Source organism: Chrysemys picta, chromosome 1, assembly GCF_011386835.1.
Source record: "Chrysemys picta bellii isolate R12L10 chromosome 1, ASM1138683v2, whole genome shotgun sequence".
Taxonomy (NCBI): domain Eukaryota; kingdom Metazoa; phylum Chordata; order Testudines; family Emydidae; genus Chrysemys; species Chrysemys picta.
This window is the reverse complement of record NC_088791.1, coordinates 55,125,763-55,150,134: the sequence shown is the minus strand read 5'-3', so window position 1 is coordinate 55,150,134 and position 24,372 is coordinate 55,125,763. Positions and strand designations below refer to the sequence as shown.

The window sequence follows — 24,372 nt, the reverse complement described above, 5'->3', positions numbered from 1 at the left end:
ACTTGGGACCTACCTACGTCTTCTGTCATGTCAGAGGATAAGGCTCAATATGCTTTCTGCTTGGCATATTGAAGAAAGCATATTGAATCTACTAATAGGAATAATGGGCAAATGTGAGTATCTTTGTCTGAGACTATCTGAATGCTAAGGAAGCATAAGCACTGACTTTTGTTTTTGCCAGTGGGCACTTTTGAAGAGGTGTGTGTGTTTGGGGCGGAGGCCCTCTGCCAGTTTTGGGGCCATACTATTTTCAGCATATTTATACACTTCTTTCATATTCTAAGTTACTGAGTGTGTCTATCACTGGTATCTTTACTATTTTAATAATGATTAAATTATGAACTACATAAATTACATTATCATGAATTACAGTATCATAAAATTATTACAATCACCTACAAGCTGTCTTCACTAACTTCCTAGTTTTAAAGATATTATGTCTTTGCACTATGCACTTAGGATGGAAGAATGCCATGCACTGCTATAGGCTGGGGACCGACTGGCTAAGCAGCAGTTCTGCAGAAAAGGACCTGGGGATTACAGTGGATGAGAAGCTGGTTATGAGTCAGCAGTGTGCCCTTGTTGCCAAGAAGGCTAATGGCATACTCGGCTGCATTAGTAGGAGCACTGCCAGCAGATCGAGGGAAGTGATTATTCCCCTCTAATCGACACTGGTGAGGCCACATCTGGAGTACTGTGTCCAGTTTTGGGCCTCACACTACATGAAGGATGTGGACAAACTGGAGAGAGTCCAGCAGAGGGCAATGAAAATAATTTGGGGGCTGGGACGCATGAGTTAGAAGGAGAGGCTGAGGGAACTGGGCTTATCTACTCTGCAGAAGAGAAGAATGGGGGGGGTTGATAGCAGCCTTCAACTACCTGAAAGTGGGGTTCCAAAGAGGATGGAGCTTGGCTATTCTCAGTGGTGGCAGATGACAGAACAAGGAGCAATGGTCTCAAGTTGCAGTGGGAGAGGTCTAGGTTGGATATTAGGGAAAACTATTTTACTAGGAGGGTGGTGAAGCACTGGAATGGGTTACCTAGGGAAGTGGTAGAATCTCCAACCTTAGAGGTTTTTAAGGTCTGGCTTGACAAAGCCCTGGCTGGGATGATTTAGTTGGGGTTGGACCTGCTTTGAGCAGGGTGTTAGACTAGTCGACCTCCTGAGGAAATTGCTGCAGGGAGGGGGAGGGGGTAGCTGCTGGAATGCTAGTGGAGGTGGAAACTGAGAGAACAGGACACCTCACTCAGCGACATGCTTCAATCCTTTCCCCTCTCAACACACTAATGACACATGCCAATACATCCTCCTTCTACCCAACCCAACACCATTTGTTATTACCCTTAGTACTTCCCTAATGACATGCACCTAAGCCATCTCCAGTGACATACACCTCTAATTTTAACCCCAACCCATCTTTTTTATACCCCTGTGACATGAACAGTCATAACTCCTCACCCTCAGGTGCCATTAGCTTTCAGGTATTGGGCCTGCAAGGCAAGTGTCCCTTTAACAAAAGTTTCTCAGCTGACACCTTCCTTTCCGAATGGCATGAGTTGAGAATGTTTCACAAACATTGATTTTCAAAAGCAACCAACAGAGTCAGGACTCATTGATTTTCAGTGGGACTTGAGCTCCTATACCTCTTGGGGACTTTTGAAAATTCTATCCTAATTCCACCTATAAATCATTAAAAATGGAAAATGAAAAAAATAAAATCTCAAACTATTGTATGGCCACATGATACTCACTTCTTCAGAACAGGAGTGGGGTGCAAGTCCATCACCAAGATCCATGTATCTCACCTGCTAAGGTGTTCACATGATGCTACACAAAATTTGAGACCAGCTCTGAGGGAGAACATACTTGCACCTCAGGAAGCAAAGACAAGCCACACTGTACAAATCTTTCTTATTTCTGCAATTGTATGTCTGCGGTATACACTGCTTCCTTGTTGCTGCTGCTGCTGGATTGTGCTGTGTTTGGTAGGAATGCCTTTTTCTACATTTGCTTCATCAAAACAATTAACATCTGTGGCCTTTTGAAATTATTTTCAGCAGATAAAACAACCATGCTGAGACCCGGTAAAAGCTCTCCACTGTTCCATATCTGCACAAATTACCTTGCATTTTAGATGATTTTATGTACATTTAATCACAAAAGATTAATTAGATGGCATACAGCAACCAGCAAAACACTGAAGAGCTAACTTCAGTTTTAAGTGCACATACAGCTAACTTGTGGCTTTTTAGAACAATTTTAATTAAAAGTACTAGAAAAATCATCCAGCTGAAAATATTAGGAGCTTTGGGATGGGCTTAGCATAGCTAATTAATTGTATATTTAATCAAAGCAGCCTTTGGCTGTAATTAATAATCCATTTTCCTCTGGTAATAAATATAGTAGTTCTGTGAAACAGAATATATAATTTACAGAATGCCATATGTACAGGAGATTGGTGATGAAAAAGATCATTTCAACTGCAAGCTTCAGAGTGGAGGTTGTTTCCCTTTTAAATATGCAAGACTATTTTTTTAATTAATCAGTTTTAAATGTCATGTCATAACTGCACTTCATCATTGAATAGATGCCCCCAAAGTGCCTTGATGGTTTCCGAGGGAGAATAATCCAAAAGAGGTGGCAGGCAAATAATAGAATGTTTGACTGAGGCTGATTTTTTAGTGGACTCTAAAGAGCTAACACTCTAAAACAGAGGTGGGCAAACAATGGCCCATGGGCCACATCTGGCCCCTGGGACTGTTCTGCCCAGTCCCTGAGTTCCTGGCCTGGGAGGCTAGCCCCCGGCCCCTCCCCCTCTGCCCTCCCTCCCCCCCGCAGCCTCAGCTCACTGCGCCATGGGCGCAATGCTCTGGGCAGCGGGACTGCGAACTCCTGCGGTAGCGCAGCTGCAGAGCCCGGCCTGACCCAGTTCTCTGTTCTGCATGGTGCTGTGGCTGGCTCCAGCCTGGCGGCGCGGCTGTAGCACTGCCAGCCACTGGTGCTCCACGCAGCGCAGTAAGGGGGCAGGGAGCGGGGGATGGGGGTTGGATAGAGGGCAGGAGAGTTTGGGGTGTGGTCAGGGGTCGGGGGTGTGGATAGGGGTGGGGGCGGTCAGAGGGCAGGGAACAGAGGGGTTGAATGGGGGAGGAGGTTCCAGGGGCGGTCAGGGAGAAGGGGTGGTTGGATGGGGTAGGGGGGGCAGTCAGGAAGGAGAGGAGGGATTGGATGGGGCAGCAGGGGGCAGTCCGGGTGGGGGTTCCGGGGGCGGTCAGGGGACAGGGAGAAGGGGGGGTGGATGGGGCGGTGGGGGGCATGGGGGTGGTCAGGGAGAAGAGGTGGTTGGATGGGACAGGGGTCCCGGGGGCAGTCAGGAAGAGGGGGGTTAGATGGGGCGGCAGGGGGCAGTTGGGGGCGGAGGGGTCCAGGGGTGATCAGGGGACAGAGAGCAGGAGGAGGGGATGGGGCAGGGGTCCCAGGTGGGGCCGTCAGTGGGCGAGAAGCGGGGGGGGGGGTCGGATTGGGGGCGGGGGCTGGGCCACTCCTGACTGTTTGGGAAGGCATAGCCTCCCCTAACCAGCCCTCCATACAATTTATGAATCCCGATGTGGCCCTCAGGCCAAAAAGTTTGCCTGCCCCTGCTCTAAAGAAACTTTATAGAGAGAATCTTTTTAAAACGACTCTAAGACAGAATCTGGGAGATCATTTTTCTTTTGTTTCTAAATGGCAGAATGAGATGACTGGTAAATTTCTAGCTCCCACCAACCTGATCGAATACTGGATTAATACAGCCAGATGAAAGCACTCCCTTGCTAAAGCAGCACAAATCTTTCTGCTCTGAGAGTCACAGAAACACCCCCACCATCAGAGGGAGAGCCAAGAGTTGCTTTAGCATCTTTGCTACTACATATCGCTTTGTGTGACACAAATTCCCAACTGGTGCTTCTGCAACATGTTTTTCACATGGTCTAGGACTAAATTATCTTCACTGCTTTATAGTTAAGATGCAAATTCAAACTTTCCTGAATATAAAGTAGAGGAGGGAATGTTCTATTAATCTAACATGATGCATCCTCCACTCTGGTAAAAATATTTAATGGCCTAATCTAAATAACAGCTTTGCCACTTTATTTGTTTAGTTAATTTACAATGCACTGCATTTTATCTGAATTAAAAACACTGCGCTTTTTTTAATAGTAGATATATTTCTCCACATTTTTTTGCAGTTAGCTAAAGAGATTGACTAGAAAATTATCAACCACATACACTCTCCTGACAAAGTTAAATTGGTAAACAGATTAGATATTGATCAACTGGTAAACAGATATTGATGAGCACCAATTTATTGGGAATTATTGTTTAAATGCAAATTGATGCTTCACATTATAGATATACTGCAAGCTTTGGCCATTACAAATGGACTAGAATAAATTAATAGATCACTGCCAATCATTAAACAGCAGTAGTGCAACTGACAGGCATAGTTTTTGTAGTACTACAAAACTCATTGTCCTTGTAAGAACCTCTCCTGAAGGAATTTCTGACACTTATGATACTACCCATGTCATATTATTTCTTCTATGTCCATGATCCTTTTTTATATATATTTCCCCACCTGTTGGTATCTGTGGGCCAAATTCTGCTCTGATTCACACTCATGCAACTGTTGTCTTCAGTGGGACAGTACAGGTTTAATTGATGGCAGAAACTGACCTTATAATATATGGAGATATACCTATCTCATAGAACTGGAAGGGACCCTGAAAGGTCAAGTTTAGCCCCCTGCGTTCATTAGCAGGACCAAGTACTGATTTTACCCCAGATCCCTAAGCAGCCCCCTCAAGGATTGAACTCACAACCCTGGGTTTAGCAGGCCAATGCTCAAACCACTGAGCTATCCCCCCTTGCCTTAATATTTGTGGCGCTGGATACATTCCAAAAGCCTGTCCCATTGATATCACAGAATCATTATTTGGGTCTGGTCCAGCAATGGGATTCCATAGGAGTACAAGGGTCTGCAATAATAGCTAGTACTGCAGGATCACGGTCTATGCTTGTATGTATGTTATAGCCCTGACTTCTGTGACAAAAACTGAGACATTTAGGGTTCTTTAATGGAAAACCTTGGTTTTGCTTAATTACAGATTTGGGCTTTAACCCTGAAATTGAAAACATGGCATGACAAAGCCATGACTTTTCCCACAGCAAACACGAAGTTTTAATCATAGAAGTTAAAGATGGAAAAGACCTATTTACTTTTCTAGTCTATCTCCCTTTTCCTGACCTATGCAGAAATGTTCCCTAAAATATATTATTTGATCCATTCTAATTTTAAATTACTCAAGCAAAGGGGCTTCTAACACTTGTCTTGGGACACTATTCTACACATAATACATTTCACCATTAGGAAATGGTTTCCAATATTCATCTATATTATCCTTTGCTCAATGTTATCCCAGTATTCTATCTCCCCTTGTAAGTATTCTCGCACTTCTTATCAAACTGTCTGTACGGGGCTATCTTGATTATCACTTCAAAAGTTTTTTTTTTTTCCTCTTACTTAATTGGCCTCTCAGAGTTGGTAAGACAACTCCCACCTGTTTATGCTCTCTGTATGTGTGTATATATATCTCCTCAATATTTATTCCACTCTGTATGCATCCGAAGAAGTGGGCTGTAGTCCACGAAAGCTTATGCTCTAATAAATTTGTTAGTCTCTAAGGTGCCACAAGTACTCCTGTTCTATTTGCGGATACAGACTAACACGGCTGCTACTCTGAAACCTGTCAGTATTCCTTGGTGCTCAAACAACTGTAGCCAATTACTTCATTTTATCATCCATTTATCATTGTGTTATTTAGTGTTATGGTCATTTCATATGCTATTTCATATATAATCAATGTATGTTACATAGATTTAAATTGTAGAAGTATAAGACTGACAAATATGTGGGTGTGATGTATATTTATATTTAGGTATTAAGTATATAAGTAAAACATGATTGGAATGTAAAGCCTACAGGCTGAGGCCTGTAAGATTTTAGCTTAGCCATACTGGGCCATAGGCTTAAAGATACTTGACATGAGTGGGTTGCCTAGGAATAATCCTATGCCAGCAAGTTACAAGATTACTGTAAAAGTTGTGCTAATAGATGATGTCATGGAAACATAGACTGCAATGTATTGTCCAAGACCACAAGACACCCCACTGCAACATCATGGAATGTCCTGCTTTGACCATAGGTTACCATGAACACGTTGTGCATAGATGCTAATAAGAATAAAGGGAACTAAGAAACAACCTATGAAAAACAGGGCACCCCAATCGTCATGGGGTGTGGAAATACAGATAAGGAAAAGAGAGTTAAAACCTTCATGCATATGCATAAAATGTTAGGCATGGTCAGAACAACCACATAAAAGAGGTTCCCTGGCTGGGTAAAAGTTGGAAGACCATGAAGGAAGACCCCATTGGAAACTCCAGCAGGAACTATCCCTTGATCAATGATCATCTGTTGAGAGATCCATCAGACCTTAGAATATCTTTGAGGAAGTGAGTAGGACTACAGTCTTAGTCATTACATGGGTTTTTGTAGGATTTATATATGCATGGGTAGTTGTAACTTTATTTATTGCTTTAATTAAACTTGTAGTACAGATAAGACTTTGAACTTGTGATTTTGTTGGTGATCCTATCCCTGATCTTCATGTGTTCCTGGAGTGTCCAAATTGGAGAAAAGTACCAGAGGTGATTTTCACTATGTTGAACTTGAAACTATAGCAACAGGAGCAACAGAATCCATGGTAATTTAATACAAAAATCACTACATTAAATTTAAATAAAGAAAAGGCTCCACAATCAATAACTTACACAGATTAGTTTTACAACTAAGGTCCCTTTTGTGGGACATTATGTATTCGTGTCAACACTCCCTGGAGTTATGTCATAAATGAAGTTCAAATCTACTCTCAAAGAAAAACTCATTTTTCTTTGTATCTAATACTACATGTGTAAATACTGACTTTTTTCTTTGAGCCACTCCTGCACACACAGACACACATTGTATACTGCAGTGGTAAGTAGGCTTCATACTACCACAGCTTTACCTCTTCTGCAACAAACACTGACACCAGGACTCTTAAGTTTCAAGCCTCAGCAAATAACAGCTATCAGGTTTTCAAGCATGCCTCCCAGAATTGTAGCAAGAATAATCTGAAATTAAAACAATTGCTGCATAACAGTCCAAGCACCAACAATCAAAAGGGAAGAGTACACAACAGAGAGTGAAGAAGTTTTGGAGACAGTTTTTGTAAACAAAAGCAAACCTTTTGTAAGCTTGGCTTCTTGCTGATTTCTCTGCTCTTTATTTGGTGAATGTAAAAGTGCATCCCAGAGCAGTGGGGAGGAGAGAAAGACAGATGTAGATGAAACTCCAAATGTAGCTTCATGTTTGGTTGGGCTGAAGTTTACGTTCATGATCTGCTGTGCAGAGCCTCAGAATAGCCAGATCACCTTTTTAAACATGAGTTGCTAGGAGTTTGAACCTTCAACATATGTGACATGTCGGAACTCTTAATGTCTGAAATTGAGTTAGATTGTAAGTTCCTCCTTCTAATTTTATTGTTTTCATTAAAATGATAATTAAAAGTTGATTTTATACTTGTCAGAGACAAGAATTACACCGAATATAATGGAAGATCAGACAAAGAAGAAGATAGACTAGGGGTCGGCAACCTTTCAGAAGTGGTGTGCCGAGTCTTCATTTATTCACTCTAACTTAAGGTTTTGCGTGCCAGTAATATATTTTAACGTTTTTAGAAGGTCTCTTTCTATTAGTCTATAATATATAACTAAACTATTGTTGTATGTAAAGTAAATAAGGTTTTTAAAATGTTTAAGAAGCTTCATTTAAAATTAAATTAAAATGCAGAGCCCCCCGGACCGGTGGCCAGGACCAGGGCAGTGTGAGTGCCACTGAAAATCAGCTTGCATGCCGCCTTCGGCACATGTGCCATAGGTTGCCTACCCCTGAGATAGACAAAACTAGCATACAGATAGCATAGTTAGAAATATAGACATAGATAAGACAGGCATGTCCAGTAGTAGTAGAAAATCCACAGAAAAGGAATGAATGTAGACACACTCTCTTGTGCCTCCTACCACGGACTTCTACTGAGGCTTTAGAGCATCAGCTCTTTAGAGCATCAGCTACACCATCAATCATTACCAACTTTCTCTGGAACCCAAAACCCAATTCACATCCCTCACATTATCACTAAACCATCAGGTCCACCACACCCAACAGGGTTTGAAGAGAGCAATGCATGCATATGAACTCAGTGGTTACTGTGCTCTTAGACTAGATTGTGGCTTTCAAAGATAATTAGCACCCTATTTTTTGGCTAGTCACATATTCCTTCAAGGTAATGATGATAACTGTCCTTTATGCTGATGTTGCCCTGGCCTGCAGAGGCAGCAGGCAGGTGTGTGCACAGAGAGGGATGGGAAGGGAAGGAGGAACAGATCCAAACAGATTTGCTGGTATTGCTCCTAGGACCACTAAAGAGACCCTAAACCTTAGCAGGAAACAAGAAAAACCTTTATAGAACTGAAAAAAAACTCACTTTTTTTTTAAAGAATAATGCTATTTAAATGGTGCTTTATCAGGAAATGCAAGATAACTGTGTCTCTAACTGAATTCCCTTTCCACTCCTGGTAACCTGCATTCTTCCACCCATTCACCTACACCTACTCTATGACATTTTTTTTTAAGTTTTTTTTTAATAAACATTATTGCCCTGCACTGGAGTGGCAGATAAAACACTCATATACCTAGAGTGCAGTGCTGGACCCAGAGCTGCCCCATGACAGTCAAACCCAGTCTCCAAATGACATCACTGCATGGGAGGGAGAGAAGTGGGCAGATAAATTATCCTTTTGAGATTTTGTGGGGAAATTATGGGTATGAGGGTGGTTTCTGAAATGTAAATATCTAGCAGATTTTAGTCATAAGCAAGATTTTTGAGTCTTCTTGGACTTGTTTTTAAGCAGTATTTCTTAAGGTGAAGCTCATTCCATCATGTATAAATAACACCTCTTGAGATCATTCCATGGTATCATTCATAAGCAATATATTGATTGCTGTTTCATTGTGGTATTGGCTCCTTCATACCATTCTCTTTTATTCTGGTACTGTGGGGCCAAGAAAAAGAGTAGACTGAAACACTTTTACCAGCCTATAGAGTCTAAAGTAAGTGGAGATGGTGAGAAATTCTCAGAGGCTAGCATACCTCTGAGGCAGTATGCCCCATTATGCAGGTCCAACCATAAAATTAGTTTATTTTTTTCTGTACAGGAAGTTATTACATTAAAACCTTTATATCAATTCAGAAGAGAAATAAAAAAATTAGATGCCCCATTCCTTTGGAATCAAAAACTGGGAATTCCTATCAAACAGATGTTGAAATCAATCTGTTATAATTAAAGAACAAAATAAACTAAAGCTGGATTTATCTAGTTCTAAAATGTTATTGAATAGATTGGCACAAGATAATGTCAGATTGCATCACAGTTTGGAGACTATAGAATGGAAAATAAGTGCAGGATCTCTAACCTATGAGTAATAGGCTTGAAAAATGACAGGTTTCAGAAAGGGTGCCAAGATAATTAATCCCCTTATCAATATGTCAGAATTATTTGAGGAATTGTTGGGTGAAACATTTTCTCTGAAATTATCTATGCAAAAAGGGCTTTCATCTATCTCCTTCTCAAAAAGGGATGAATTTTTTCACAGTTCTTGGTATGTCTCCAGGGCCATAAATTTCATGCAAAAGACTTTTCTTGAGAAATTTCCTGACTAATTTGGGAATGTACATGGCTTAGACAGTTCGGACAAGCAGACACACTGCAGAGTGGCTTGGAATGTTTGGATTTATATTTGAATAGAACCTTCTGAGATCTACCCATTGCAAATTCTCATGTTTTTAGGAAGGCTTTACAGGTGACAGAAAAAATAAATTAATCTTTTAATATGATGCATCATGAAATTATCTTATCATTCAATGAAAGCGGTTTTTTTCTTGACTGCTCCACTCCCAAAATGCTCTTTGCTGATGACAGCAGCTCACTGTTGAGACTACATGAGTTAAGTCGTCTCCTTTGTAATAAAATTAGGATCATGCCACAAGACTTCAAGTTAGTCACTCATGGTCCTTGGTGCCCCATTGTAGACAATTATTCCAGTGAAAAGTAATGCCAGGGTGATGAAGATACTTTGAAAAGCATCTAACAAGAACAGTCAGATATCTGCTAAAGGATTTGGGAGAGTAGACAACCATAGGTGAGGGGGTTTAAACAACTGTGATATCTGGTATGGTTCCAGTAAATGGAAATTTATTTGAACAGAAGTGGAAAACAGAATGTGCTAACACAATCTATAAGGAGAAGCAATATGAAAAGAAATAGAGTTACACTATGGTCTAATGAGACACTTCTGTCTAACTACACAGAATGATAACGATGTGGTTACCCTGCACCAGAAGATCCATGAGGATAGCATGGTTCGAATTAGGTCTCTCAGTCTAATTAAATAGCTGGCAGAACTCTTGAAGACAGTGCGACTGTGGCAAATGTATGTCTTGAATGAAGACACACTGAGAACACCAAAATGAAATCCTCAGTCAGGATGCTAGGCAGGAGACCTCTGCCGTATACTGTTTCCCAACACTACTGTTGGGTCTCAAAGTACTCATTATGGATACTCCTGCAGTGTGAAGGAACTGTCCAGCACTGGAGGGCCAAGGAGTCATTTGGGTGCACAGATGGGCACCTTAGCTACACTTAGCCCTGCCTCCTTCTCTCTGACAGACTACTAGCAAAGGGGAACGGACTAGAAAATATCTGTTCCCTTTCATGGGTGGACTGAATGTGTTCTGTACTCAAAGAAAGTAGAGGCAGGCATTCTCCTGTGCTTTTTTAGAACTGTCAGTTTCCAACAACAAAAACATTCTTTAAATTCCCAGGATCAACATTAAATATGCAACAGCAGGATCTGGATAAAGACAGACTAATTTTGGCATGCCATCCAGCCCTTGCCACAGCCAGTCCCAGAGAGAAAGGAACAGCTGTATTTAATTGTTAAAGTCAACACTGGCAAAAAGGTTGCAAACCACACGATGAGGCTGTGAGAGTTGCTCCATGCTGTAGCATTTAGAAGAATCACAGAAACACAAGCAAAGATGGTAGGAGGAAAAGACAAAACCACAACAAGCCACTGGGGGGATGTGTGCTGGGGAGGCAACACAAAAGTGACTAATACTTCAGCTATTTCCAGGAAAATGGGTTCAAACTCAGGAATACATATATCTCAGATCTCAACTCTTGGAAACTCCTCTCTAGGTTTTCTCTAAATTAGATAAGGCAGAATGGTCAGCTATAGCATGTTACAAGAGACCCCCTTCTTGAGAGATGCAGAGTTTGTTCATTTCTGTCGTTGTCTATTCACAAAGCACTCTGCTGCACAAATCATTGTTAGATTTCTTCTTTTAAAAAGTTGTGTGACTTTTATTGGTGGGTAAAACAAGAACAGCAGGAGCCAACTCCTATCTCCAGAACTCTTTCATCTGGTTATCCAGTTGTATTACCCACTCTCTCTGAATGTAGAATGGGGGAAAGTTCAACAGAAGACTGACATAATAACGAGGGCACAAAATATAGATAAAAAGAATACATGTCCAAATGTCTGATGAAGTGATATTAGCATATAAATGCAATGTAAGTACAACAGCAGCCTTTGAATTAAACCACAAAGAACACTGTCTATTTGATTAGTTGTTTATTTTTTCTTTTGAGGGGACACATCAGAGCCACGGATTGATGCTTTAATAAGGAACCCGAAAACCTTTAGTGGAGATAAAAAAGGACTAGCAGTTAAATGTAATAATTTATGGATCCTGATTGTGCAGGACTTTGACAAGAACCATTAATTGTTACTATGTAACTACTTTCTGAAGTCACATAGTCAATTTAGTCCTAGTTCTTACAAGATCTGGAAGGATCATTAAAGGAAGCTTGAGGCTAAGCACTGATGATAGAAGTATTTTAATATTCTCGGTACTTTTACAAAGGAACAGCATGTCATACATCACTTCTATGAACTGCATCTAAGCCCTCAAAAGGGAAAAACATTTCTGTCAGTACTATCCTTTTGTCACCTCATCTGCTTTCTAAGAGAGTGAGATATTAGGGGTGCTCTGCTCTTCTGCAGACCCTAGGTATGGCAGGAGTCCAAAGAATGCCAGAGATATCTTATATTTCTTTCCTTTGAGGTATGGATTACCCGTTGGACTATTCTTGAGGTTTTGCCTGCTGAACTGAGCTGATTTGCAACAACAAAGGAAAACAATTAAAAATAATGAAACCTCCCCACCCCTAAGTCCTTGCTTTAGGAAGAGATTGTTTCATTCACGCCTCTGATGAAACTCAGGACAGGCAAACATCAGGCTCAAGTAAAAGACACAATGGAAACAGCGATCCTTTTCTTTTTGCAACACCTTCTACATACAGTGTTTGGATTCATTTTGGATGAATATAACAAATACACATAACAGAAATACAGTGAAATTATCACAGGACACATACACTAATACAGATAAACATTCTAATAAATAGTAAGATCTTCAAGTCTGTAATTAAGTCAATGGGAGTTTTGCCCGAGTAAGTACGAAACAAACAGCAAGGGTTCTTTGATGGCATTTAGCACAACCCTGCAACAGGGACGATGTAGAGCCACCTTACCCCAAGGGAACCTTGAAATGCAGAATACCGGCTATTACCCCTTTTTGTGGGTGCAGAATACTCTGCTTTGCTCAGAGAGAGAGAAGTGATTTTGTGCTCCCCTATGTACTGCAATTGCAGCTGGCCATAACCTAGAATCATAGGACTGGAAGCGACCTCGAGAGGTCATCTAGTCCAATCCCCTGCACTCATGGCAGGACTAAGTATTATCTAGACCAGTGGTTCCCAAACTTGTTCCACCGCTTGTGCAGGAAAAGCCCCTGGTGGGCCGGGCCAGTTTGTTTACCTGCCGCGTCTGCAGATTCGGCCGATCACGGCTCCCAGTGGCCACAGTTCGCTGCTCCAGGCCAATGGGAGCTGCTGGAAGTGGCGGCCAGTATGTCCCTCGGCCTGCGCCGCTTCCAGCAGCTCCCATTGGCCTGGAGCAGCGAACCGTGGCTGGGAGCCGCAATCGGCCGAACCTGCGGACGCGGCAGGTAAACAAACCAGCTCGGCCCACCAGCGGCTTTCCCTGCACAAGCGGCGGAACAAGTTTGGAAACCACTGATCTAGACTATCCCTGACCGGTGTTTGTCTAACCTGCTCTTAAAAATCCCCAATGATGGAGATTCCACAACCTCCCTAGGCAATTTATTCCAGGGCTTAACTACCCTGACAGTTAGGAAGATTTTCTTTATGTCCAACCAAAACCTCCCTTGCTGCAATTTAAGCCCATTGCTTCTTGTCCAATCCTCAGAGGTTAAGAAGAACAATTCTTCTCCCTCCTCCTTGTAACAACCTTTTATGTACTTGAAAACTGTTACCGTGTCCCCTCTCAGTCTTCTCTTTTCCAGACTAAATAAACCCATTTTTTTCAATCTTCCCTCATAGGTCATGTTTTCTAGAACTTTATTCATTTTTGTTGCTCTTCTCTGGACTTTCTCCAATTTGTCCACATTTTTCCTAAATGTGGTGCCCAGAACTGGACACAACACTCCAGTTGAGGCCTAATCAGCGTGGAGTAGAGCTGAAGAATTACTGCTCGTGTCTTGCTTACAACCCCTCTGCTAATACATTGTAGAACAATGTTTGCTATTTTTGTGAACCCACCTTATAGTTGCTCCATCTAGGTTGCATTTCCCATGGACTGCACAAGGATGGGGGAATGGCATCTGGAGCCCTTCCTCCCTGTGCACCTTCAAAATGGCCAAGCCGAACTGGGCCTGAATTAGAACTTCAGGATTTGACCTATAAATATTAACCTATATTCAAAGGATGAAATTTTGGCCCCAGTTAAATCAATGGTGTTGTGCCATTGACTTCAATGGAGCCAGGATTTCAGCTAGCAGGTGGTAACATACCAGTCAAACACAACGAATATACTGTGCATAGAGTTAATAAAAACAAACAATTCAATAAGAATAAAATAAAACAATTTGTATAAACAGCCAATAGAAGCCTTTGCAATCTTCATTCTAACCTACATTTTTAGTAAATATATACGAACATTTGCCCTTTTAGGATCTCCTCTCCAATGTTATTTGGCTTAGTTTTAACATCCGCACAATTAATATAGGGCAGGTTCTAATCTCAGGTAGTTCAGATTTACACTGGTATAACAGAGCTCAGAATCTGGTCTGCATGCCTCTAAAGCCTGTAGGGTATTTTTCAAAGTGATAAGTAGAAAAAAGTGTCATATTTCAGGAAGCTTCAAAACGGAAAATAATCAGTTTTTCATAAACAAGGAAACAGATCCAAAACAGTTTAGCACCTCAACTATTTCTGCAATTTCCCTTACGGCTGTCCAAATAATTTTTGGTTACAATATTTCTGGAACATACAGAACATGCTTTGTTTACAACTCATTCTATATTATCCAACACATTATCACTGTTAACATTACATTAATTAAATGAGCACAGAGACAGATTGTTCTATCTTTAGAAAGCACAGCGAATAACAGACCCTACAAGAACAGATTTCTCACATTCACAGATTCTAAACATCAAATCAGAGCTAAAAATGTTTCCCATCAAAGTCTCATCAGGTAACAATTTTTCAGCATCTGAGCAATTTCTATTTTGATTACAACAAATCTAGGATGGTTAATTTGCTGCAAGTCACAGAAAAATGTTTACCAAGAATTGGTATGCCACTTTCCTGTTCTCTATGATATACAGGGGATCAAGAGGCTGAGGGAAAATTCTTTCATTGCATTAACATGAACATTCTCTGAACAACCTCTAAGCAGCATGGATGAGTTCTAGACCAGAAGTCATGTTCTGCCTCCCTTGTTTTGAGAAATTGCTTTTATGATTTAGGATAGTGAAGGAAATGTATATGTGGGACAAAAACAAATCTAAATGGATTTACTCGTTGGTGAGACTATCCTATTGAAATGAATAAAGTTTTAGGGCTGGAAAACTTATCCTAGGTCAACTAATCTTTGTCCTCTTTTTCCAATTGCTGTCCCCTCTTCACCAATATGCACTTATCACTGCTGTTTGAAAAGCGAGATATTTCTTTGTCTCTTTTAGACTATTAACTCTGCATCTGATGTTTACTGGGATTAGTAATTGTGAAAAGCTTTTATCATCAGTCAAAAATGAACTCCTTTCTGGCCTACTTTCTTAGGCTTGCGCTAGTCTGTCCAAAACACTTCTACTAAGGTTATTTTTCTCTTCCGCTGAAAAAAGTCACTTCTCTCCTCAGTCCTCTTCATTGTTACTCTCCTATATCAAGATTCATCTGTAGGCTCTGCATCACGCTTCTGCTCTCTTTCCTCGTTTGACACCCCATCTCATGCTCCTTCTTATTCTCATTGCATTCTTTGCTTCCTTCTCCCCTTCTGGCATGCTGTCTCCTATCCTTGGAACAACTTCCACTGCATTGTTCACATACCTTCTTATGTTTGAGTAGTGCCCAGCTATCAGGCTTGTTGGAGTTACACTGGCAGCTCCATTGTGTGGTGAGCTTGTGCATTTAGGATGTGCCACTAATACTTAATAACAATTACCATTTTAACACAGCCTTTATCTTTCTTTAATAATTCTATTTGGTTCCAATAAAAATCTAATCTTGAAACCTCTTTTTGCCTATTGGGGGTGCTCTAGACACTTTGGTATGGAATTTATGCCTGTGAGAGTAATCTTACACACTGAACATTTGTCAGTCTTTCCCCCCGTATTTCTTCAGTAAGGATCTGAGACAGGATCATTTACAAAGAAACTGCCAAGAGAGGCCTGTGAGTAAGTTGATTAGAAACATATTTTAAAAAACTTTGGGGGCGGGGTTCATCTTTTTTTTCCTGTCTGTACAATGCCTAGCACAATGAGATTGTGGTCCATGATCAAAGCTCCTAGATGCTTCCTCTATACAAATAAAAGATATTAATAATAAAAAATAAAAAGCTGGTGTCTTATGTTCAAAGCAGGCTTTGTAGGAGAATCGGGTCCAGGAAGTAAGCCAGTTTACTGATCCATGGGAAATATTTCTTAAGCTAACTCTGTACATCTTGTGTACTAACTGTTGTAGATAGATCTCTCTCTGTGTTCATTATAAGTGCTAAAATTCACCAAGTTTACTCACAATTGTAAATATCACTAAGCTCATGATCACTCTTGCATGCGGTATTGGTACATCCATTTTAACAGTGCTCATCACAGTTGTATTTATACATCCATGCAAGGAGATAGTTGTAAAGGCATGGACATTTATTGGAACAAACTATGCTTTACGTTGCTTGAATTATTGATCAATTACAACCAGATCACTAACAACTATGAATCCTTAAATCCGTATAATAAATCAGTAAGACAAATAACACACTCAGAAAGATGAATAAATAATCTTCTCTTGCTCTCTTCTCTGCAATCACTACTAAAAGAATTGAATTCATTAATAGTAACATGATCTACTAATACAAAAAAGGCAAATTATTCAAAGGGCTAATGGCTGCTTAAAATGAAAAAAGCACTTTCTTAGACATTGGTTCTGCTGTTATTGCACAGTCCATTAATAAGTTTATCTTCTGAAATGCATTCAGTATAAAAAAATAATAGGTAAAGAACTTGCAAATACGATTTCCTGTTCTTTCATTTCTAACTTGTTTGAAAATACGTTTACTAACACCATAAAAATGCAGAACTTTTTTTGAAAATTGCAGTAAAGTCATCTCATCACATGCATCACAGTCCTTTCAGTCAGCATGGCAAGGTGATCATTAAAAAGAAAGAGCTTGTTTAGAGCTGGTAAGTTGTCAGATAAAGGAGTAGCTGACATCTCATGCAAATCTTTGCGAAACTATCTATTGAGAAACAATTCTGCTGATCTAAAAGATATTTCCTGGGGCTAGTTTGTTTTCTTTTATACTTATTAATAAGTAAGGAACAGGTTTCCTCACTTGTATGCTTAGCCTCACAAGGCCTTATTCCCCATGTGTCAGCAGAGAGAGAGAGAGAGAGAGAGAGATTGCTTCTCCTGCTGCTTTATTCATGGTGAAGGAGAGTAGGCCACTTTCTGGATCCCCAGAAGACCCCTGAATTGGGGCAGAGCCCTACCTGCCAGCTCCCATTGCTTCTCAAGGACACAATATGAAGGTAACAGTCACTCTGCACCGAGGGAAGGGGACATCCAGTACTATGAGGCTACTACTATTCACTCTCCCCAGAATAAAAGAAGATACGTCTGTAGCATGACTGATTGGGGTGTGGGGATTTCATTCTCTGACTTTCCTGAATACAAACTTTGAAGTGAACATACAAGGACTAATCACTTTCAATCCCTTACAAATCAGCTCAGTGGTTCAGCTCCTGAACACCAGCATAAAACAAACCCACCAGGGTTCACAGATCTCTGAGTTCTACAAAAGCATGATTTTGGTTGCTTAGAAACTCTTCTTACGTATTTATATATTCATGTTATTTATTTATTTCCATTTCTGCAGAGCATATCCCAGGCTCTGGGTGCCTCACATTCTCTTTCGCTTACTCTCGCTTTCAAACACACACACACACACCCCGATACAAAATCTAATGCAGGGGTTCTCAAACTGGGAGTCGTGACCCCTCAAGGGGTCGTAAAGCTATTATGGGGGAGATCGTGAGCTATCAGCCTCCACCCTCAAACCCCGCTTCACCTCCAGCATTTAAATATAAAAAATGTGTTTTTAATTTATAAGGGAGGGGGTCACACTCAGAGGCTTGCTGTGTGAAAGGGGTCACCAATATAAAAGTTTGAGAACCACTGATCTAAAAAATTACCATTATTTCAGTACTTACTATCCTTATCGTTAGAAAGATTTTCCCTACAATCAAACCTAACACTCCCTTGCTAGATTAAGCCCATTACTTCCAGTCCTACTGTCTGTGGTAGTGGGGATTAACTGGCTAGCTGGTAGTACCGCTGAACAGGATCTCACGGTTATAGTGAGTCACAAATTGAGTATAAGTCAACAATGTGATGCAGTTGTGAAAAAGGCTAATATCATTCTGGGGTATATTACCAGGAATGTTGTATGGGAGGTGACAGTACCACTTTACTTGGCACTGGTGAGGTCTCAGCTAGAGCATTGTGTCCAATTCTGGGCGCCACACTTCACAAAAGATATGACAAAGATGGACAAACTGGAGAGAGTCCAGAGGTGAGCAACAAAAATTATAAAAGATTTAGAAAACCTGATCTATGAGGAAAGATTAAAACTCTGGACATGTTTAGTCTTGAGAAAGAAAGACTGAGGGGGGCCCTGATAAGTCTTCCAATATGTTAAGGGCTGTTATAAAAAGGGCCATGATCAATTGTTCTCCATGTCTACTGAAGGTAGGACAAAAGTAATGGGCTTTATCTGCAGCAAGGCAGGTTTAGGTTAGATATTAGGGGGAAAATTCTAACTATAAGAGTAGCTAAGCTCTGGACTAGGCTTCCAAGGAAAGTTGTAGAATCCCCATCATTGGAGGTTTTTAAGAATAGGTTGGATATGCCCCTGTCAGGGATGGCCTAGGTTTACTTGATCCAGTCCCAGCATAGGGGGCTGGACTTTCTGACTTCCCAAGGTCCCTTCCATCCCCACATTTCTATGATTTATAGTTGTAGTAAAAGAGCAACTGAAGTAAATAAGGGTATACCTAAGATTCCTGTTAATTTTTTATCAGTATTGCTTTCACAGAAAATCTTGTTTACATACAAAAAAAATTACATTTCAAAATCTGCTACTAGGATTTCAGAAAATAGTGCAAAGTTGTCAGAGAAGACCGGAAAAAAAAAAAAGCGTAGCTTAAGGATACCTACAATAAATTGACATCAACTGTACTTAAACATTCTGAGTCTCAACTCATTTACCCTGCTTTTACACCAATATAACCCCGTTACTGAATTCCTGAATTACACCAAAGTAAGAGAAAGGAAAAGCAGGCCCTCAGCAAGGGTCAGACTCACGAATCTGGGACAGGATCTCTCTGTGCCATCTATCCCTGACCAGATATCATGATTTTATAGGGACAGTCCCGGTATTGGGGGCATTGTTTTATATAGGCACCCATTACCCCACCACCACCACCCCAATTTTTCACACTTGCTGTCTGGTCACCTTACATCTAACACACTGGCACTCAGGAAGGATTCACTTCCAATGGAGAGGAAACAGTGTTAACTCTGCCCCCAGTGGGGTATTCTGCCAGGGAGGATGGGGTAGGATAATGAGTAGCTTTAGTTTTTGGTCCATTGGAGCCCAGCTTGTGAAGACTGCTGAAGAGATATACTGAATTAGTGCATCCCTCATCTTCCTTGGTCACTTCCATCTTTGTTGTACAGCATTGCCTGCTTTTTGAATTGTGGCTTAGAAGTTGTGGCAGCTTTCTGCATCTGTAACCTATTCTCCTTGTGAACTTACCATGACTGGAGCTGTCTGAGGTTACGCCAGCATAAGCCGCATCTGGCACAAGGACTATAATGAAGAGTTCTTTTAAACCCAAAGACAGTAACAAAGTACAAAACACACCCAGCTTCTCTCAAATTAGTGCAATACAGTTCCATCCTTGGAATAAAGGCTGCAACCTCCTGTTTTCATGCGCACTGCATATAAAGCAAATGAAGGAATAAATAACTTACCAGTCTGGCAAACATTTTAAGGAAAATAAAATGCCCCTCACCTGAAAAACATAAAAGGAAGCAAAAACTTAATATTTCCCCCTCAAAATAATAGGTAAATAAGGCAACAAAGAGTGTCTGACGCATGTGTCTGATGAAGTGGGTATTTACCCACAAAAGCTTATGCTCCAATACATCTGTTAGTCTTTAAGGTGCCACAGGACTCTTTGTTGCTTTTTACAGATCCAGACTAACACAGCTACCCCTCTGAAGTATATAAGGAACTGTGATAATTCTAGGTATCTAAATATTACACAACATTTGAAACGTTTTGCTGAGTTACTGGTGCTGCATAATGCATGAGTTACATATACAAGGGATCTTTGCACATAAGCAGTTCTGCTTACACCCTGCAGTCTACATCCAGGCCAAGAATAAAGAAAAGAAGTTTGCCATCTCTGGACTCTGTGCCCTGAACATTTTCAATCTTGCTTCCCTTTCCATTCCATTTTCAACAGCCATGTGCCAACATTTCTTGTAGACAATTTCACCTTCAGTTGTGCTGAGGATCTGCCCACTAATGACCATAATGAAACATGCTTTGTGTGAGAGCCTGTTCATTTATTTTCATTCCCGTGAGTGCCTTTGGAGACCAGTGTTGCAATCACGGCTACTTACTATTTAATTCCCAGCCAAATTTATGGCTAAATTGAAAAATGGATGCAGGCTGCCTGATGCAGGATGCTTTTGTCTGAAGTGTCCTCATGGAATCATTATACCTGCATTAATCTTTAATCTGCAATTAAACAATCCGTTCTATGTAAAATATAGCTGCAAACAGATCTCCTGAATGTACACTAGACAATATATTTTAATGGGTGTGTATGTATGTGTGCTGTGGAGGAATTGGGGGAAGAAAAAGTTAGCGGTTAGGACAGAGCCTATCATTGGACTACAGATCAGCAAAAGGTTATGTAGGAAATGAAAACTCCACCATTGTATTGAACGACTTCTGTGCATTCCCACTACTTAGGGATTTTTCTCCACTGGGCAGGAGACAAACAGTAAAATGGAGAGAGAAGGAAAAAGGGAGGGAGCTGGAAAAAAAATACAATGGATTAAGGCACAGTTTAACTGATAAATCTGTCTTGGCAGAAAATGCAACCTGCTTTGAATCTGTTTCTTTCCAATTAAGAGCCCAGCTTCCAGCTCCGGCAGATGCTTAATTGGAAACAGAGGCTGCCAGGCAGGCACCAATACCACAACCATTAACAGGTAGTTTTCAGCCATTAAGGTGCTCTTGCTTGTCAATTTCCTTCTCACATACCATTGCCATAAACAAAAGTACCACCTTCCTCATGGAGGCAAGAGCGCCTAGCTGGGAGAAGTGCATGCCAAAAACTCTGCTTCAATTTGGAGGAGTGAAGTTATTAAATTAGCACCCAAGGGTTTTGATTCAGTGGGGGACATAATGGGCCTTCCTGTCTGGTGTCAATGTAACATTAGAATGGTACCAAATGGCTATAACAATAGGTAAGCAGAAGGACATCTGTTTCAGATTTGACTAAAATTGTATAATTATATCTTGGTAAATGATAGTTAGATAAAACGCATATGAACAGACCTGCTGTTAGCTTGATCCAAGTAAGGAACCAACACTTAAAAATTAGTTGAAACCACTCACAATGCAAACCTGGATGCTACCTTAAGAACTCTACACCTGTGCAGAACATTCTATAGCAATATAAGATAGTGCCAATAATCCAGGTTTTTAATTATAAACATAAAGGAACAAAACAATTATTGTATTTGTAACCCTTCATTACTACAAGATGTCCCTATTTTGCAATTCTTAGCACTAGCAAATTACATACTGTTTTAGCAAACAATTTAAGTAGATACATGTCATGCAGTGAGGTTTTAAGAGGGTGTCCCTATAATATTTCACTAACTTGCCACTTACTGCTGCAAAGAATTCACAACCATATATCATTTACAGCTTGCAAATCTGGCGATCTAGACAAACACACTAATTAAAGACAAGGAAGTAAAAGGCAAGTATTGATTGTAAGTGCTGAAGCACTAGAAAACTGATAACATATATGTTGTTAAGGAGTTAATAAATGATTTAGCTCTGACATGCCATACTCTATGTACACGCAGGTAGCTAAAGGCAATCCAGTGCTATAGTCTTTCATTATTTTTAATGGGCAGTATACATTGGAACCTGGTCTTACCTGTGAATTGTAGATCAGACATTTCCACTTATACAAGTCCAAATTGTAAAACAAACTTTATAACCAAGAAGTGGAAACAAAAACTCTCTAAATTAGGTAGATAGGAAGTCAAGAGCCCTCCAATATTCTCTAGTGGAGTGATTTCTCAGACACACGGATATAAACATGAAAGTTCAACTATTAATTTTTCACAATTATAAAGATGCTCCACATATCAAAATGTTTATAACTTTTGACATTTCTTTTTAAATTAAGAAATGGACATCCGGATTGCTATATGTGAAGTAGAATATTGATAATATATAGGCCAGAACAGCTTCTAATTTTTGCTGCATTCCCTGGACCAATCCACACTAACACTGTCTGACTTGCTTGAGACATAGGAAATAACAAATGGAGTTGAGGTGCTCTGGGATACTTACATGGCTTAAATAGCTTGATTTATCTGTTTCCATCAACTGGTCAGAGGGATTACCCTATTCTCTGAACTGGTACAGAGAGTATACAGTAGCAGAAATGTACAGCCACACAACTGTTGTCTGACAAAGTGAGTATTCACCCACAAAAGCTTATGCTCCAATACATCTGTTAGTCTATAAGGTGCCACAGGACTCTTTGTTGCTTTTTACAGATCCAGACTAACACAGCTAGCCCTCTGATACTGGACAACGGTTGTCAGTTACTTTGCTATTCAAAGATTCATACAGGGTTAATAAAATTGCAAGGGTGTGACGGAATATAAGTAAAGTTACTCTATAGCAAGAAAACCCATGTATTTAATGGATATAACAGAAATCTCAAAATCAACTAGCACATAAAATTAGTATTTTCTGGCTATATCATCATGATAGAGGTTTCATGGCCGTGACGTAGTTGTGAAATATGGCTTTCCTAAATATGTGAAATAAACATGAGACATTTTAATTAGGGCTGTTGATTAATCGCAGTTAACTCATGCAATTAACTCAAAAAATTATTGCGATTAATCGCAGTTTTAATCACACAGTTAAACAATACCAATTGAAATTTATTAAATACTTTTGGATGTTTTTCTACATTTTCAAATATATTGATTTCAATTACAACACAAAATACAAAATATAGAGTGCTCACTTTATATTATTTTTTTTACCAATATTTGCACTGTGGATGATTGATAAGCAGTATCTAAGTGAGAGGAGGGTGCGAGGATAAGGACAGAAGGGTCATGCAGAGAACCACCACGCCAAAAGAGGCATTCACCACTGAGTCCTGCACCAAGGCATAGTGTGTTACGAATGTGCGGACAGAACTCCATTTGGCTGCTCTACATACTTTTATGAGAGGCACGTCCTGAAGTCGTTGCTTGATCTCTAGTGGAGTGGGCCCATATCCCAGTGTGGGAAGGTAGATTCAACAGCTGCTTACAGAGTTTAATGCTGCCGGAAGTCCATTTGGAGATTCTCTGGATGGAGAGGACCTGTCTCCTGATTCTCTCTACTATCACAATAAACAGTCTAGGGGACTTCCTGATTGTTTTTGTTCTCTGCAGCTAAAAGGCCAAAGCTCATTGGACATCAAGGAAATGGAGTCCAAGTTCTTTTGCAGATGTGTGGGGTTTCAGAAGAAAATAGGTAAGTGAATGGATTGCTTAATATGAAACTGTGAGACCACCTTTGATAAAAATGTTGGGTGTAGGTGTAAGGCAACCTTATCCTTATGGAATACCGTAAATGGCAGGTCATCCATCATGGCTCTGAATTCACCGACCCTTCTTACTGAAGTGATAGCAACAAGGAAGGTGACCTTCATGAAGAGGAGGGACCTGGAGCAAGTTGCTATTGGCTGAAATGGGGTTTTTGTTAATACTAAGAGTACTAGATTCAAGTTCCATTGAGGCATGATTGTTTAGAGAGGTGGAAAGGTTCTTAGGAGGCCTTTCCAAAAACTGTGTAACCCGCTGTAGGAGCATGGAAAGTGCTAATCACCACTAAGTGGACTTGCAAAGTGCTAAGGGCAAGACCAGATGTCATTAAAGATTGAACATAATCCAGGATTAGGGGAATCACCGCAGCATCTGGTATAACACCTTTATGTTTGTCTGATCTTGTGTAGCACCCAAGGTAGTGCCGGTAGTGAAGAGAAGAGAGAAGGAGAGCGTCACCTTGGGAGCGGTAACCGAGGGCTCCACCGAAGGAATACATGGCACACTTGTTTGTCTGAGAAGCAAATAGGTCCCTAGCTGTGCAAAGATATTGTGTAGCACTTTGTTGTGAAGTTCCCACTCATGATCAATTGCAA

General features: G+C 40.5%; 1 protein-coding gene across 5 annotated transcripts in view; it reads right to left on the bottom strand.

Annotated features, from left to right (window-relative positions):
- Window positions 1-24,372, bottom strand: part of PDZRN4 (PDZ domain containing ring finger 4) — a 369,908-nt gene that overhangs the window by 94,360 nt on the left and 251,176 nt on the right. Inside the window, exon 2 of one of the 5 annotated variants that reach the window (XM_065557111.1) lies at window positions 19,877-19,917. The exons of the other annotated variants lie outside the window; for them this stretch is intronic. Coding sequence (XP_065413183.1) covers window positions 19,877-19,917 — 41 coding nt within the window. The remainder of the gene's footprint in view (window positions 1-19,876; window positions 19,918-24,372) is intronic. 5 annotated transcript variants of the gene reach the window in all.